General features: G+C 44.3%; 1 protein-coding gene across 13 annotated transcripts in view; it reads left to right on the top strand.

The window, feature by feature from the left end:
• TRPM1 (transient receptor potential cation channel subfamily M member 1) overlaps window positions 1-16,783 on the top strand; it is a 143,704-nt gene that overhangs the window by 32,729 nt on the left and 94,192 nt on the right. For 6 of the 13 annotated variants that reach the window (XM_019831971.3, XM_019831963.3, XM_019831964.3 and 3 more), the window contains exons 1-2: window positions 7,895-8,104; window positions 11,678-11,814. The exons of 2 other annotated variants lie outside the window; for them this stretch is intronic. In XM_019831971.3, coding sequence (XP_019687530.2) covers window positions 7,960-8,104; window positions 11,678-11,814 — 282 coding nt within the window. In that variant the 5' untranslated portion in view covers window positions 7,895-7,959. Of the gene's footprint in view, window positions 1-7,894; window positions 8,105-8,249; window positions 8,328-11,677; window positions 11,815-16,783 lie in introns of those variants that run through there. 5 more of the 13 variants (XM_019831965.3, XM_019831966.3, XM_019831970.2 and 2 more) reach the window with 5 other exon arrangements.

The following is a 16,783-nucleotide window of genomic DNA, read 5'->3' as shown; positions in this document are numbered from 1 at the left end:
CTCGCTTTGGCAGCACATATACTAAAATTAAATTCCTCTCTAGCCTTCTTCATTTGCAGAGGCATTGTTCGATCAAATATGAGTTTCATTTACAAAGCAAATGTATCTTTTTAATCTACCACCTCAGCTTCTTTATGTCAGAGATTTTGCCAATTAAGTCATTCAAAAGTCAGCACTCTTGTTTTAAAATGTAGGTAAATAATCCAGAAGTATGGAAAGTGGAAACTCAGCTCTGCAGCCAATCCCAGCAGCAATATATTTTGTTACATGGATATAAGTCCTACCTCAAATAAAACTTTGATAAGCAAGGTATCTGGAACAAGACTTCCAGGTCAGGATTCATAAATCTGTTTGGCCGGTACTAGCCTGAGCCCTTAGAATCAATCCCCAGGTATCTCCCACTTGGCCTTCTATTCCCAGCCTGGTTGGTCATCCCCCTTCTCCGCCTATCACTCGTCCTTGTCTGGGAACTATGCTCCAATTCACAGGGTCTGCCAGCCTGCCTGAGGTCCTGCTTATCCCTCCTCCAGCTCTTTGCCTAAAGTGCCTCCTTTCCTCAAATTTTCCACCTAGACTCCCACTCAAACATGTCTAGTTGAAGCACTCCTCCTTCTCCTGATAAGTTCTCTCCCTTTATGTTTTCTTACCACTTGGCAAATTTGATTAGAATGCTTCCTATAATCTGCCTTGTATTTCAATTGTGTTTGTACAGACACCATCTCCCCCACTAGTCCGTGAACCTTGGAAGTCATATCTAAGTCATTCTCACACCTCTGCACAGTATAAAAAGGGTGATATCATACTTGATAAAGGGTTAGTATCCAAAATATATAAAGAACTTATGCAAATCAACACCGAAAAAACAAATAATCCAATTTAAAAATGGGCAGAAGACATGAACAGACATTTCTCAAAATAAGACATCCAGATGGCCAAGAGACACATGAAAAGATGTTCATCATCACTTACCATCAGGAAAATGCAATCAAAATTACAGTGAGATATCACCTCACAATCAACAACACAAGAAACAAGTGTTAGCAAGGATGTGGAGAAAAAGTAACCCCCATACACTGTTGGTGAGAATGCAAACTGGTGCAGCCACTGTAGAATACACTATGGAGTTTCCTTAAAAATTTAGAAATAGAACTACCTGATGATCCAGCAATCACACTGCTGGATGTTTATCCAAAGAATTATCCACTAATTCAAAGGGATATGTGTACGTCTATTCAATAGCAGCATTATTTACAATAATAGCCAAGACACGGAAGCAGCCCAAGTGTCCACCAATTGATGAATGGATAAAGAAGATTTGGTATATATATGCAATGGAATATTATTTAGCCATAAAAAAAAGAATGAAATCTTGTCATTTGCAATGACATGGATAGAGCTAGAGAAAATAGTGCTAAGCAAAATAAGTCAGTCAGAGAAAGACAAATACCACATAATTTCATTCATATGTGGAATTTAAGAAACAAAACAAACAAGCAAAAAGAATAAAAGAGAGCATGAAATCAAGAAACAGACTCTTTTTTTGAGAGAGAGAGAGAAAGAGCACACATGCAAGGAGGGGAGAAGGGGAGAAGGGCAGAGAGAGAGAGAGAGAGAGAGAGAGAGAGAGAGAGAGAATCTTAAGCAGCCTCCATGCCCAGTGTGGAGCCTGACTCAGGGCTTGATCTCAAGAGTCTGACGCTCAACCCAGTGAGCCACCCAGGTGCCCCCAGACTCTTAATTATAGAGAAAAAACTGATGGATGCCAGAGGGGAGGTGGGAAATAAGTGATGAGGAATAAGGAATGCACTTGTTGTGTTGAGCACTGGGTGAGGTATGGAATGGTTGAATCACTATATTGTACACTTGAAACTAATACAACACTGTATCCTAACTAACTAAAATTAAAATAAAAACTTAAAAAAAGAGAGAGAGAGAAGAGGTCAGGGTGCCTGTGTGGCTCACTCAGTTAAGCATCTGACTCTTGATTTTGGCTCAGGTCATGATCTCACATTTTGTGAGTTCAAGCCCCATGCTGGGCTCTGTGCTGACAGCATGGAGCTAGCTTGGGATTCTCTCTCTCTCTCTCTCTCTCTCTCTCTCTCTCTCTCTCTCTCTTTCTCTCTCTCTGCCCCTCCCCTGCTCGCAATGTCTTTCTCTCTCAAAATAAATAAATAAACTTTATAAAAAGAAAAGAAAAGATGATGTCAGTGGTGAAGTAAATTGATGAACTGTGACTAGCAAGGAAGCAAGAGGCCAAGACATGTAAGTAAAATTGAATGACAAATAACAAATGACAAACTGGGGGAAAGATTTGCCACTTTATTACAGTCACAAGTTCACCATCTTTAATTTATATGAACAAGCTTTAAATATGAAGAAAAAGACTCTATTAAAAAATGAGTAGGAGATGTGGAAAGTTCACAGAAGCAGAAATTCAGAAAGCACTTAGATGCCCAAGAAAAGATGCCCAACTTCACTCATAGTAACATAAATGCAAATTAAAACTACATTGACTTCTAGACATGGAATAGAACACTCCACCCAATAGCAGAATACATATTTCTGTCAAGTTTACATGGAACATTGTCCAGATAGACTATATGCTAGTCCATGAAACAAGCCTAAATAAGTTTAAAAGGATTTAAATCATACTAAATATATCCTCCAATCACAGTGGAATTGAATTTGAAATCAACAATAGAAAGAAATTTGAGAAATTCACAACTATACACAGGCTTAAACAAACAATGGGTTAAAGAAGTCACACCAAAATATTTTAAATTACTTTAAGATGAACAAAAATGAAAACACAACATACCACAACTTATAGAATTCAGCTAAAGCAGTGCACAGAGGTAAACTGATATCTTTAGATACCTACATTAATAATGAAAGACTTCAAATCAATAATCTAACCTTCAACTATAGAAAACTAAAAAAAGAAGAGCAAACTTAACTTGGACCAAACAGAAGGAAATAAATAAGACTAGAAAAGAATGAAATAAAAAAGAGAATAGAAAAACAACAGAAGAAATCAATGCAACCAAAGTTTGGTTCTCTAAAAAGATCAACAAACTTGACAGATCCTTAGCTAGATTGACAGTGAGAGAAAGAGAAAGAGAGAACTCAAGCTACCAAAATCAAGAATGAAACAAGGATGCTACTACTGATCTCTAGAAATAAAAACAATTATAAGGGAAGACCATGCCAACAAATAGAAAACCCAGATGTAACGGACAAATTCCTGGAAAGACACAAATTATTAAAACTGACTCAAGAAGAAATAGAAAAATCTGAATAAATCTATAAAAAAAGTAAAGAGATTGAACTATTAATTTTAAAAATTCTCACAAAGAATGCCCTAGGCCCAGATGGTTTCTATGGTAAATTCTATGAAACTTGTAAAGAAGAATGAGTTCCAATCCTTCACCAACTCTTACAGAAAACAGAAGAAGGCGAACATTTCCCAAATCATTTTATGAGGCCAGTGTTACCCTGATCCAAAACCCATACAAAAGCATCCCAAGAAAAGAAACCTACAGATCAAAACTATATTGAGACACCATTTCTTAATAAGATGGGCAAACATCCAAAGTTTAACAATATATTCTATAGATGAGGCTATGGGAAAACCAGAACTCTCTTAAAATCGTGGTGGAAACGCATAATGGTAACCTGCATGGAGGGGAATTTTGCAATATTTGCAAAATTACGTGTGCATTTACCATTAATTACAGCAATTTCTCTTCTAGGAATCTAGACTCAAGATTACTGGCAAAACGCAAAAGAATGTGTTGCACGGCTTTTTGTTGCTGTGAGACCTGTAAAGACTGAAAAACACCCACATGTCCATCCGGTTGAATCAACTTACATGTATTCACCCAAAGATATGGGCTATACAGCTACAAAAAGAAATGAGTGGCTAATTCCCAGAAAAAGTGAAGACAGAAAGTACTCTTCCATTTATGTGAAAAAAAGAAGGAAGGATATATATATGGAATTAATATCATACACTAATATTTAAAAGTGGAAAGATTAAAAAAATTTTTTTTCAGTTTACTTGTCCGGAGGGAAAGATAAGGGGGAGAGATAGATACAGTAGCCAGATACTTCTGGATAAATCTTGTTTGCAGTTTTTGTTTTGCAATAATATAAATGTTTCATATAATTATAAAACAAAATTAAATTGCAAACCAATTTGTAAAAATCCAAAGGAAAATTAAAGAAGTGAATCCAACCGTGTATCAAGTTTGCAGAATAACCACCCTGAGAAGAATCATTTTAAGAGATTTAAAAACTCTAATGGTATATACCTACAGTCAAAAAGAACAACAAAACAGTGTTTTAAACTGCATTTAGTAGTTGTGTCATTAACATTAATATTGGCATTATAGGTCTGAAACTATATCTAGGATAAAACAAATGTCATTAGGAATAAGATTCAGCATAAGCGCAAAGAGACACATATAAGTAAATTAGTAATTAGTATTAGGGGAAAGTAAGTAAATTAGCTGTGTTTCTAAATTGGAGTTAGAACTATCAGTATGAACTCATGATGCATATCTTACATATTAAATATAATCTATGTGTTGTATACAATATGTATATTATATGAATGTGCACATACAAATACCACCATTCTGCCACTGCAAGGACTACAAACAATTCAATTCAGAAGGAGGGTACTGATTTCTAAGTACCATTTCCCACTAAAATGGCATTTAGAAATAGTCTTTGGAAAAATGGCCACATCCAGGTCTAGGGTAAGAAATGCACAAGGTAAGCCTGAAACACCTTTTCATTCCAGATAGCGAGGACACTCTCAGAGACTCCTGGTGTTGTGCCAGAAGGATTCAAGAGCCAATGTGAAATTGGGACCATTTGAGCAACAATAAGGAAAGTTACTGCTGTGAACTGAAATGCATCAAATATGTTTCCATCCATGAATTCACACTGACACTCTGAGAAAAGAAACACATTAGTCACCTTGGGATGATGCCAGGGAACTAACTCATTACTCTGAAAACCAAAACCTTTTGCCTTTCCTGTGTGAACCACAATAACCAATTTGGTCAGGGGAAGTTTCTCTTTCTAAGTGAATTCCAGCGAATAAATGAAGAAGGAATGGTAGAATTAAAGATCACCATTTTGCAAGTTCTAGTGATATAAAGGCTCTAGGTGATCATCACCATGATCCCCTAACCTGACAAAAAATGGACAAGCAGACAAACGGGTGCCTCCTGATGGAAAGACACGTGGCACCAGTGAGTCTTGTCCAAAACCTCTTTCTGAATCTGAACAGCTCTTGAGATCTTACTACTGGTCAGGAAATGCAGGGCACAGAGCAGCATGAGAAACATCATGGGCTTGTCTCAGAGTCTCCTTTGAGAGGAACCCAAACCAAGACCCCAGAGACAGAGTGCAAGTGCTGGCTCCACGCCGTGCTCCCCCTGCCTGATTGCTGCTGCCTTCTCAGGGGTCCACACAGGTCACCACACAGGTCACTGTCCTAGATCCTCTCCCCAACTGTGATCACAGGCAAGCTGCTTGTTCCCTAGGAGCTTCAGTGTCCTTATTCTTTACCCGAGATAAGAAATACGCCACCTCTGAGGCTGGGTGACCAATTGGGTAGGTCACTACACAGACAGACAGCCCTGGCACCAGTTAACTGGCCTGTGTGTCTTCCTCGTCACTAGTATCAGTACGATTATCATTGGTTCAGACTGCTCTCTGGACGAGTAACAATCCTCACACGCTAATGGCGTGTCTACAGTTCTCGTGCATGGTTTCCTAGTGCTGGATCCTTCCAGATGCCGTGCACAGAGGACGAGACCTTCTGGAAAGGAGAATTCTGCTTGGGATCCCCTCCCTCCCTCAGCTCTGGCTCAGCGCCAGCCAACAAAAATATAATGTGAGCCACATATATCATTTTAAAGTTTGTAGTAGTCACTTTGGGGTGCCGGGGTGGCTCAGTCAGTTAAGCATCTGACTCTTGGTTTCAGCTAATGATCTAAGGGTTTGTGAGTTCAAGCCCCCTTCAGGCTCTGCACTGACACATGGAGCCTACTTGAGATACTCTCCCTCCCTCTCTCTCTGTCTCTCCCCTGCTCTTTCTCTTTCTCTAAGTAAATAAAAACATTCAAAAGTATTTTAAATAAGTAAAAATAAAGTTTCTAGCAGTCACTTAAAAAATAAATAGAAGTGGGTGAAAAAAATTAATACTACATTTTATTCAACCCAAAACATCCAAACTTTCGTTTCAATGTGCAATTAGTATGAAATCATTATCACCGGTCTTGTCTTGGCCACCTTATGTGTTGTGTGCTCTGAGCACACTGCATTTTGAACTGGGTGAATTTCAGGTTGCCGATGGGCAGCCACATGTGGCTCAGGCCACCACATTGCATATGGCAATTCCAGGTTGCTTGCCTCACTGTGCCAGCTCTGGGGAGGAGGCATGTTCACTTTGGGAAGGCTCGAATCTCATTCTCTCCATGTTATCTGACCCCAGAAAGGGCCCATTTGGCCCATTGTCTGGAGAGGCACTAACTGGCCGGCTGGGATGGGGGTGCTCACTGGCACTGAACACCAAGTTTCTCTAACTTGTAGCCACGATGGGGCACAAGTATGCCGCTAGGGAAGACGAGACCCTCACCTGCCATGGGGGGCCTCCCAGCTCCTCCCAGTTTGATTCTTGACACCCCAGGAACACCCTGCCTCCATAATTCTGTCTTAATCTGTGCCATCCGAAATACCGCCATTGCAGAGCCCCTCTGGCCCCTGGAGGAACTCCGGCTAAAAGCCCATTGAGTCTATCTAGAGCCAACCACAAGTTTACAAGGAAAACAACCTTGCTGCTGGGTGAGCACTGCCCTGCCCCCAGGCTGCATGCACCAGCAATACATGGGCGAAGTCACGCTTCACCCCCACTCTCATGGGACACAGTTGTCCACCTCTGGTAGGCACATACCTGAGGGAAGCTGATGAAAGCAAAGGACAGACCCCCTCCGCAGAAAATGGCCTCATCCACCTTCACAATCCAGCATCACCTCTGGAAGTCAGAGGCTCCTTGAGCCCCTGGGTGTCCTCCAGGTGTGGGAGTGGGCTCCTGCAGCTTAAGGGTGGGTACATGGCCCCAGGCTCAGGCTGCACCCCAGCCAGGGCTCTGGGGGGCTAACTTACGTTCCTGCTCCACCTCACATGCTCACTCGGAGGCTTCAGTGTCCTCATCTACGAAATGGAAACCTCCCTAACTGCCGCTGCATCCAGTCTGTCTGCACTTCTGTGCACTCTTCTTGGAAATGAGAGAGGCACCCCGGGAGACCCACAAGTGTGTAGGGAGACCCAAGCCCCTGCCTAGGGGGTTGAATGGAGGAGAATTTCAGGGTTTGGCTGATCTCTTTTCCTGCTAGGCTGAGAAAGCTCACTGAAAGCTGGAATAACCATGCCCATTCTTACAGTACACCCCCCATGGTGGTTTTAGGGTGACTGTGGATACGGGTCCTGCAGGCTGCTGGTAGGATGGGGACAGTGGGGGTTAGGAACGCCCGGATGGGGACGGGAGTCATGTGGGACTCACACTGCATGCATACTGGAATTCACCTCGACCTCTGGCTCAGCCTCAGATGATTTGAGAAAGGATTACGGATGATTAGTGCCATGTGCTGCCTTCTCCCAGCTCCTCAGGGCCCGGGCACTGCCCGCCTGATGAGGGGCTTCTGAAAGAACGATTATGTCCAATTGTCTCAATTATGCAAACCATGCTGACATTTCTAGCAGGGGAAGGACTGGCGGGGGGAGGAGGGTCACTTCAAAGAGAAAGTTCTGGCTCCCCCCACCTCTCTCAGATCCCAAGGCTGTTTTCATGGGATCCCACACTGAGCAGCCTGGCAACATGGGGCCCTGGTTTCCTTTTCTGGCCTGGGAGCGAGGTCATGGGGCCATTGCCTCACCAGGATCATGAGGGGCCCGGCACGGGCGCTCACATGCTCCTCATGTGGACTTCTCCTCTTAAAGGGTGGGCCCTCCTCAGCCAGCTTCCTGTCTGGCCAGAGGAGGAAGCTGGAGGCCAGGCTGGGCCCTCCCCACTCTGCCACTGTAGCAGGTAAGCTCAGGTGGGGCTAAGCGCGGGTGCAGGGAAGCTCAGGTTGGGGGCTTTGCTTCCTGGGGCCTGTTGCTCCTCTGCTGCTGAGACTGGCTGGTTAAGGGTGTATCTGTTCTCAGCTGACAAGGCCTCCAGGATGATTCCCTGAGGGAACGAGCCCTGTGTCAGCCGGCCAACACCAGGCTCCAGCGTGATGAGGCTTCCTCAGAGCTGGCTTCTAAATGTAGGTGCCAGGGATCCGCAGAGAAGCCCCAGCTCCAGGGCTCAGCCTCCTTGCTGCTTACTGTTACTTCTTAGCATCTTACCTCTGTCCCTGTGCTTCCTGGAGAGCGTGCCTCTTCCCGTGAGCCCTTGCTATCGCTAAAGTTCTTCTGGGGCGGGGGGCAGGGGTTATATCTATAAGCCTTCATCAGCTGATATTTCATCTATTAGTTAAAACCTCAGGGTCAGGGGAAGCTCAGGGAAAAGATAGGTTCTACTACACAGGGCTGTGAAGGGAGGTGGGAATTCCCTCTCACTACCAGTGGGAAGTAAGAACCAGTTTCTGAAAGGCAGTTGAGTAGTATGCACCCAAGTACAATTCTACGTCTAGGGATCCATTCTGAGGAAAGAATCCTGAAGGTAGGCCAGGATTTACATAGCATTGTTTACTACAGTGAGACACATGAACAACCCAAATGTCCAAAACTGAGGATTGGGCACGTAAACCATGGTCTATCCACAGGATGAAATATATAGTGGCTACTTGCAAAAGGACAGAGAAGAATGTATAATGATAATATGCAGAATGAACATGCTTTTCATGACAGACGCGCACACACACGTCTAATCTGTTACCAGAAAAAAAAAAAAAAACCTAGAAATATACTGAAAGTCTATCTGTTGTTATTCTAGGATGAAGGCCATATGGGTGATGTTTATTTATTCCTTGGTAGATTTGTATATTTCCTCTTTAAAGTAAAAGACTTTAATCATTTTCTATCACAAATACATTTTCCTTCTGTTACCAGAAATTATACCTTTTTTTTTTTTTAAGTTTAGCAAAAAGTAGCAGAAATAATGAGGAGCAGGCAGGGGCAGAGGTGGGGAAGAATGGAAATGTTTACAAGAGTCATTCCTGGGTTGATGAGGAATAGGAACTGAAAATGAAGGAGGGCAGAGAGGTGGGGAGGAAAAATATATGACAAATTTGCTCTGTCTGAATTAAATATTTAGGGAGGAATTAAAAAGGACACCAGCCTCTCTAGGAGCGGACTTCAGACAGGTTTGAATTTCGCGAAGGATTGTCTTTGGCAATCTTCACCAAATATCTTTCTGCACACTACCCAGCAGCAGTTTTAATTCATGGCATTTGCGATGGTATTTATAACATAAATTGGCCACTGTCTGCAGTGTATTTCAGGCTCCAGAAAATGTAATTGGAAACGTCAACTAATGTTGAAAGCGTTTGCTGTAATTGTTTGTGTTTTATTGGTTATTTTCTAGGAGAAGTCTGGAATTTTGTTTGGTTTGGCTCTTTGCAACCCCACTTATTTGCTTTGCAAAGTTGATAAGTACAAGAAACAGAATGATATTCAGGCATTTTAAGTGGCTAGTCATCTTCGTACTGAACTAAGTGAAAACAAAACACACTTTCCATTAACTTAAAATCCTCTTACTTGGAGCATTTGATATTTTTAGAAATCTCCCTTTTGCTTTGATTGGAAATGTTTTCAAGATGTCCTCTAATTTGTGTGTGTGTGTGTGTGTGTGTGTGTGCACGTGTGTGCGCACATCATGCACACAAAACCTGGGCCTGGGAAAATAGAGGCAGCCATCCAGGGGAATAATGGGACCCAATCCCGGATCCTCTTCCACAACCTAGAAGTTAATGAGGTTCAACATCTTAATGCCTCCCTTAAAAAGGTAGTAGCCAGAGACACACTGATATGCAAAGGGACCCGGGCAGTCGGTGGCTGCTATGCCCCTCATTTTCTAGCTCTATTAGACTCTGCAATCGGTGAATGAATTACAGAATCCACTGGGAGCAACCAGGGTCCAGGAAATGGTTGGTTCATTGCCCCAGACACACATCACAAACAGGAGCAATTTTCCCAGGCTCCCACAGAAAACACCACAATTTATCTTGCTATTTTCCAGAAACTGTGCCTTCAATTGCTATCTATGTCAGGGGGAAGAATACATTTCCAATGCTAGAGATAGCTTAAAGAAAACAAGCTAATGACAGCCCACAGCTCTCCCCTTCCCAGCTGCCAGGTCTTCTTGTTGCTATGTGCCTGCCCATTCCCCCCACTGCTTCTGGCTCTCACCCCATCTGGTCTGCTCTCCCCGTAAACGTGGCAGGGAGACAGGAAGTCCTGTGTTCATTCCTTAAGGGTTGGTCACACTTGCTATGACCCAAGGTAAAATTAATGCTGAATTGGCAGGTGGCCTCTCTCCATGGGCCATGGGCCCTCCCTAGAGATTGGGTATTAGGGAGGGCAAATGTGTCAGGCATGATGAGGTGGAAAGCATGTTGGCCAGGAGTCACAGCAACAGCATCTTTTTTCTGTTAATCATTGGAGAGGTAATACACAAATATATAAAGTTGTATAACAGTGCAGAAGAGCCAGATGAAGGTCCTAACACCCCCAGCCCCACTGCTGAGCACGCTTGATGGTTTGATGTGTATTGTTCTAAACTAGTGCCTCCCAGTCAACTGTGCCACAGACATAACTTTAAATTGTACAGTAGCCATGTTAAAAAAGGAAAGCCATGTTAAAATAAGTGAAACTAATTTTAGAATTTATTTAACTCAACATATCCCAACTATTATCATTTCAACATGTAGTTATTACTAAAAAAAAACTTATTAATGATATGTCATTTGTTTTGTACTTCAAAATTCGGCCAAATACTACTCCCCCACTTTTTTTGATCTCTAATATCAGACATAAAAAATGGTAGTTTGCTGTCTTATACTTGAACTCACAGCATATCTCAGTTAAGATGGGCCAAATTTCAGGTGCTTAATAGCTGCATATAGCCAGTGGCTACTATGTTGAGCAACATAGCTCTAGACCTTTGCATATCAAGGTTTGTTCTTGTACAACTGGATCATACCAGAAAGATCTTAGTACAACTTTTTTCCAATTAATAATAAAGACATTTACACTTTAGAACTTAAAGTTCTACTTTAGAGTATCTGATACTTGCACAGCCCATGGTTGGATCTATCATCAATGGTTTAACAATTTCCTAATCGAGATGAAAAAAAAAATTGGAGGCTTCTAATTTTTCACTTGGTTCAAAATATATTGGAATAAACATCCATATATTGCCTCTGTATGTGTAAAAATGTTTCTAGATAATAAACCCCTAGAAGTGGATGTCCTGGGTCAAAGCGTATGTTTGCTTGACCCCGTGACAGGTACTGCCCAGATCCCCTCCAAAAACATGCTGCCAGGAGTCTGTGAGAGAGAAGCAGATCCTGAGCCACCAGGCAGCCTTGGGGTTTGGACCTGAGTTCTCTTAGATGTAAAAACGAGGAGTTGTGCTAACCCTTCCTTGTTTCTTAAATGCCCACTTTTACAGCTCAAATGTTGACGGTTCCAGCCCATCTCTCCGGTGGACGGGGCTGTGCATGGGTGAGAGCTCCCTGTTCCTCAGTTGGCAGGGCAGGACCAGAAAGGTCGATGAGCAAACAAAACTCCTCATGCATCTTGCCTGAGGTCAGCAGAAAACTCTCAATGAAGACCCGAACTCCTATTTTTTGTACAATTACTATTACACTGTCTTTTATTAATATGGTGTTGTCTACTAAGTGCTGTCACAGCAAATGAGCAGAGGAGCAAGGACCAGCCCCAGCAGCCTGGCTCTTGAGCTGGCTGCCACAGGCATCATGTTGAGCTACATCAACTTCACTCCCACTGGTGTGCCACCCAGCGTCCCTCCCCACCCCTGTGGCCTCAGCAACATCACAGCCCCTGAAGGACACAGTCCTTGTTCACACACACCGCCAATAGTGTGGTGCACCCTCCCAGGTCCTGGGAGTCCTAGGAGAGGAAGTCCACCTAAAGAGTGGCAAAGGACCACTGAAAAGGAGAAGGTGCTCCCCATGGAAGCCAGGTGGGTACTGGGAGGTCAGCCTTGGTCTTCCACTCCTCTCTCCCATGGGTGCTGGTCTGCACCCTCCCAGCCAGGGAAGACCAGACTGAGCTCTCAGGTAACGTCAAGGAGGCCCTATACACACTGGCTTTCCAACTAGTTTGCCCTCCTGAGCAAGCCAGTCAGGAGGGGGAGCTGCAGAGGGGGCCCCCCCGAGACCCTTGTGGCAATTCCCAGGTTCCCAATCAGGGAGGAGCTGGTGATGGGGGCAAGGGAAGATTCATCCATCCATCCCCATCCATCCCCAGCTGTGTGGGATTGAGTCTTCCAACCAGGGGCATGGAGTGTCTTTGCATTTGTTCAGACCCTCTTTCCTTCCTTCAGCAAAAGGTCTTATAGTTTTTAGTGTGTTGGTCTTTCACCTCCTTGTTTAAGCGTTTTCCCAGATATTTTATTCTTTTTGATGTTATCATCAACGAGATTTTTTTCTTAATTTCCTTTTTGGATTCTTCACTGCTGGTGTTTGGAAACACAACTGATTTTGGGTTAATGATCTTGCACCCCAAAACTTTGTTAACTTTGCTTATTAGCTGTAGCAGGGTTTTTTTGTGGATTCTTTCAGAGTTTTGCTTTGTTTTATTTTGGGCTTCATCTGTATTCCTAAGCAATATATTGTTTAGCTTTTTCTGCTTTTGAACTTTATATAAACAGACTCACACTGTGTGTCCCCTCGGGGACTTGCTTCTTTTGCTCTGGGTTATGTTTTGAGAGCCATTCATATGATGTGGTTTGTCTGTTTCTGTTTCCATGTAATATTCCCTCATGTGAATATGTGGGGATGGACTTACAGGTCCTACTGCAACTGGGCATCTGGGTTGCTATTTGTTGGGGATCTCATGAATGGGAACATGCATGTGGGGTCTCCTGGTGCACACGAGCACGAGCATATTTGGGGGTAAACCCCAGTATAGAATTGATAGACTCAAGCATGTGGCTGCTCTGCTTCTCCAGATGATGCCAAAAGGCCTTCTATCCTCCTTAAAAGGAGGAGCTCAGAAGCATCTGCCCATTTTGGAGAAAACATTTGGAATCAGCCAGAGGAGACAGATGTGTGATGAGGGACAGGGCTGTGCACAGGAGTCAAGTCCAGCTGCCTGGCATGAGGCCAGCCAGGACTGGTGCCTTCACTATGACCCAGTCCCTTCTCTTAGTGCCCATTCACCTCCCAGAGTCCCTACCAAAGCCCTAACCCCTCCACTGCCTCAGTTTCCTCATATTTAAAACCACAGTGAGGGGAGCACGTGCTCTCTGTAGACCTCTGCCCCCCAACAGCCACTGCATCTCAATTCAGTGTGGCAGTCATCGTGACCACAGTGAGAAATGGGATCAGGGGCTCTGCCTTTTTTCTGCTGTTCCCTCTTCTGAGAGCACCTTTCCCCTTTGCTCCTGCACCCAGCTGAATTCTCCTCAGACTTCAAGGATGAGCTCCCTCCCTGTTTTCCCCACCTGGCAAGTCCCTCCCCAGGGAGAAGCCCTGTCCCCCCACACCATGCACAACTTTACAATGCCAGTGTATCCGCCTGGGAGCTCCTGAGGGCTGAGTGCACTCAGTACACCTGGAACCAGCAGAGCCTACAAGGTGAGGGGGCTTCATAAGCTACTAGCGTGAAATACACAAATGCTGGCTTTCTCTCATGTCACACAAGGTGGTCTGAGGCTACAGAGGTCCCAGTGAACTTCTGAAGACCTATTTCCTCTGATGTAACCCCCCCAAGTTTTCAATGCTGAGCTGTGTGTAGGAACACTTATCTATAAATACATGAGCAACCCAGACACTGGCCATGAGTCACGGGTCACTACAGACCACAATGGTCACATAGATCTAGAAGAACACAGCAAATGAGAACCCCATTTGGGATGCTCAGTCGTGCCCCCTCATTCACACCCAGCCCCCACCCAAATCTACACAGCTGCTCCCACCCCAGTCCTCACCTCCCAGAGTGGCCCCTGCAGGAGTGCCCATCATTGCCAGACCCCTCGCCCCTTCCTCAAATTGTAACAGGACTCAAGGGGTTTGCCACTTGGGGTGCAGCATATTGAACACAACCCAAGGAACCGTTGAAAGCAAAGAACTTTTTATTATTTGTTGCAGGTGAGAACACAGGGAGATGGCTCTCAAAGCACCATCTCCCTGTGGAGTTAGTATAGAAAGCTTTTTTTCAGTGTATCAGGGGGAGGGGAGGGGAGCTTGCATATACGTTAAGGAACATATACATATCCTATTACTTAGGCACTTTGGTTCAATTCTGCAAGACTGTCAATTCCTAGACTGTCAACATGCTAGTGTGTACATTGTATGTTTGAAAAAATGGTGGAAAACTCCACCCACAAGAGGAGATCTTAGTATTATAATGAGCTAAAGGTAACTTCAGGACAACTCAGGGGTGAGGAGGAAGGGTGAGGCACTTCTATGCAGTCCTCAACTCCAATCTGGCTCAAACTGGCTCATGTAAGGGGCTGTCAGGGGAGACCCATCTAGCAAGGGGCTCTCAGGTGAGTGAAACACCTTGGCTAGTGTTTCCTTGGTGTCTCCTTGGCTGTAACTGTTGGTTCTGCCAAACAAAACCCATGTTTTCTCTGCTTATGCCCCTTCCCCACCTCCCTTCTGCCAATAGCGCTTAGGCCTCTTATTTGAGTAACTTCCCTTTGCATTTTAACTAACAAAATCTGTCCCATCCTGGCTCTCAGTCTCTGGGAGTTGACTATTGCAAACTAGCCAATCTGCTGCACAGGCACTACTGAAATATGAGAGGTGCTTGCCGATTAATGCGTGCACGCTGGTCCCCAGGAGCCGCAGGAAACCGACTTAGCATGACTTAGATAATATTGTCGGCACAGAGCTGCTATGAGGCCAGGGAGGAAGAACACTGGTAAAAGAAAACCTTGGAAAAACACAAACCAAGATTTGTGTCTGACATTCTTAAGGGCTGGTGAGTGAGCCGTGAGTTTGGAAGGGAATGATCCCTGTCTCATCAAAGTGTCCCTGACGTTGGGGACAGCTGGCCAGGCCTGGGCTTGACTCTTAGTCCTGCCTTCCCACAGGCTTCCTGCTTGCTCTGCCATTGACAGGGGAATTAAGAACAATGTATTCCAACGCCCACCGACCCTACCTGAAGGACCCTGGGCATTTAAACAGAAGCTAAAATCTTACCCTTGTTATACTTCATTCAGTTTATGCTTACTTAAGACACTCAAAAACTATTTACTGAATACCAATCTCTGCCAGACAACGGGCTTGAGGTTTTTCACACTAAACTGTGTTTAATCTTTACAACAATCCCACTTAACAGGCAAGATAATCGAGGCTCAGGAAAGTTAAATAAATTGGCCACGGTCATAAAGATAGGAAACAGTGAGTCCAGGGGTGCCTGGGTGGCTCAGTTGGTTAAGCGTCCCACTCTTGATTTTGGTTCAGGTCATGATCTCATGGTTCACAGGTTTAAAGCTCTGCATCGGGCTCTGTGCTGACAGTGCAGAACCTGCTTGGAGGTCTCTCTCTTTCCCTCTCTCTCTGCTCCTCCTGCGCACGCTCTCTCTCTCTCTCTCTCTCTCTCTCTCTGTCTCTCTCTCAAAATAAATAAATAAACTTAAAAAAAAAAAAGGAAAAGGGACAGTGAATCTGGGAGCTGACTCAAGTATGACAGAATCCAGAGTCGTTTTCTCACCACCACACCTTTTATTGTATTTTTACTTTAGGGACCACCTTCAAAGCCTTAGCCCAAAGAAAAGACTTTAATAGTAAAGCCCACTGGGAAGATTCTTTCCAGGGTGTGACTCCACGAGGAATATGCCAGGGAGGCGTTGCCTCCTAGTGGTGCCACAGGGTAGAATCCCATGCACCTGGGTAAAGCGTGAGGAAGCTCTCTGTACAAGTGATGCAGGCTGGCCAGGTCCAAGGATCAGCCCAGAGGGCCCTTGGCTTCCCACAGGAGAGAAATCAAGTGCAAGCCTAGAGGAAATGAGAGCGGAGTTTACTAAAAACATACAGCAAATACGGACAGAGTGTCTGGAAGACTCAGGAAGGAAAGGAGAGTAAGTCCTGTCTTTGCTTGGGGTCTGGGGTATTTATTAAGGATGGGGATCTGGTGTATGTGTTCTCTCAGGCATCCAGGAACTGGCCAAAGCAAGGACAAGTGCTCAGGAGCCAGGAGTCTTGGTGTCATGGTGCCTGGAGTCAGTGGTCTTGGAAAATGTACAGGACAACCTCACCGGTCACTCCTTAGGTGTTATCCATCATGCTGGAAGTCTCCAAAGAAATCATTAACTCCTTGACTTTACGAGGAGGACTTACATTAAGTCATGTGTAGGGTGGGGGTGCAGGTCCTAACATGAATAGAAGAGCAGGCCTTCCCAGGATCCCTGCAATTTCCCTAGTTCACAAGGGCTCAAGAAGATGCCCACAAATATCACTGAACTGTCATTTTTAAAAAGTTCTTTACAAGAGTATGTGTGTTGGAATAAACAAGAGAGAATGTCCAAAGGGCACACAGCAACCGTTAGTGGGCGTCACTGCTGGAGGCTAGGGGTTGGAGG

The sequence above is a fragment of the Felis catus genome, chromosome B3, assembly GCF_018350175.1.
Source record: "Felis catus isolate Fca126 chromosome B3, F.catus_Fca126_mat1.0, whole genome shotgun sequence".
Classification (NCBI taxonomy): domain Eukaryota; kingdom Metazoa; phylum Chordata; class Mammalia; order Carnivora; family Felidae; genus Felis; species Felis catus.
The sequence above is the reverse complement of the archived record's forward strand: the minus strand, read 5'-3'. Positions and strand labels throughout refer to the sequence as shown.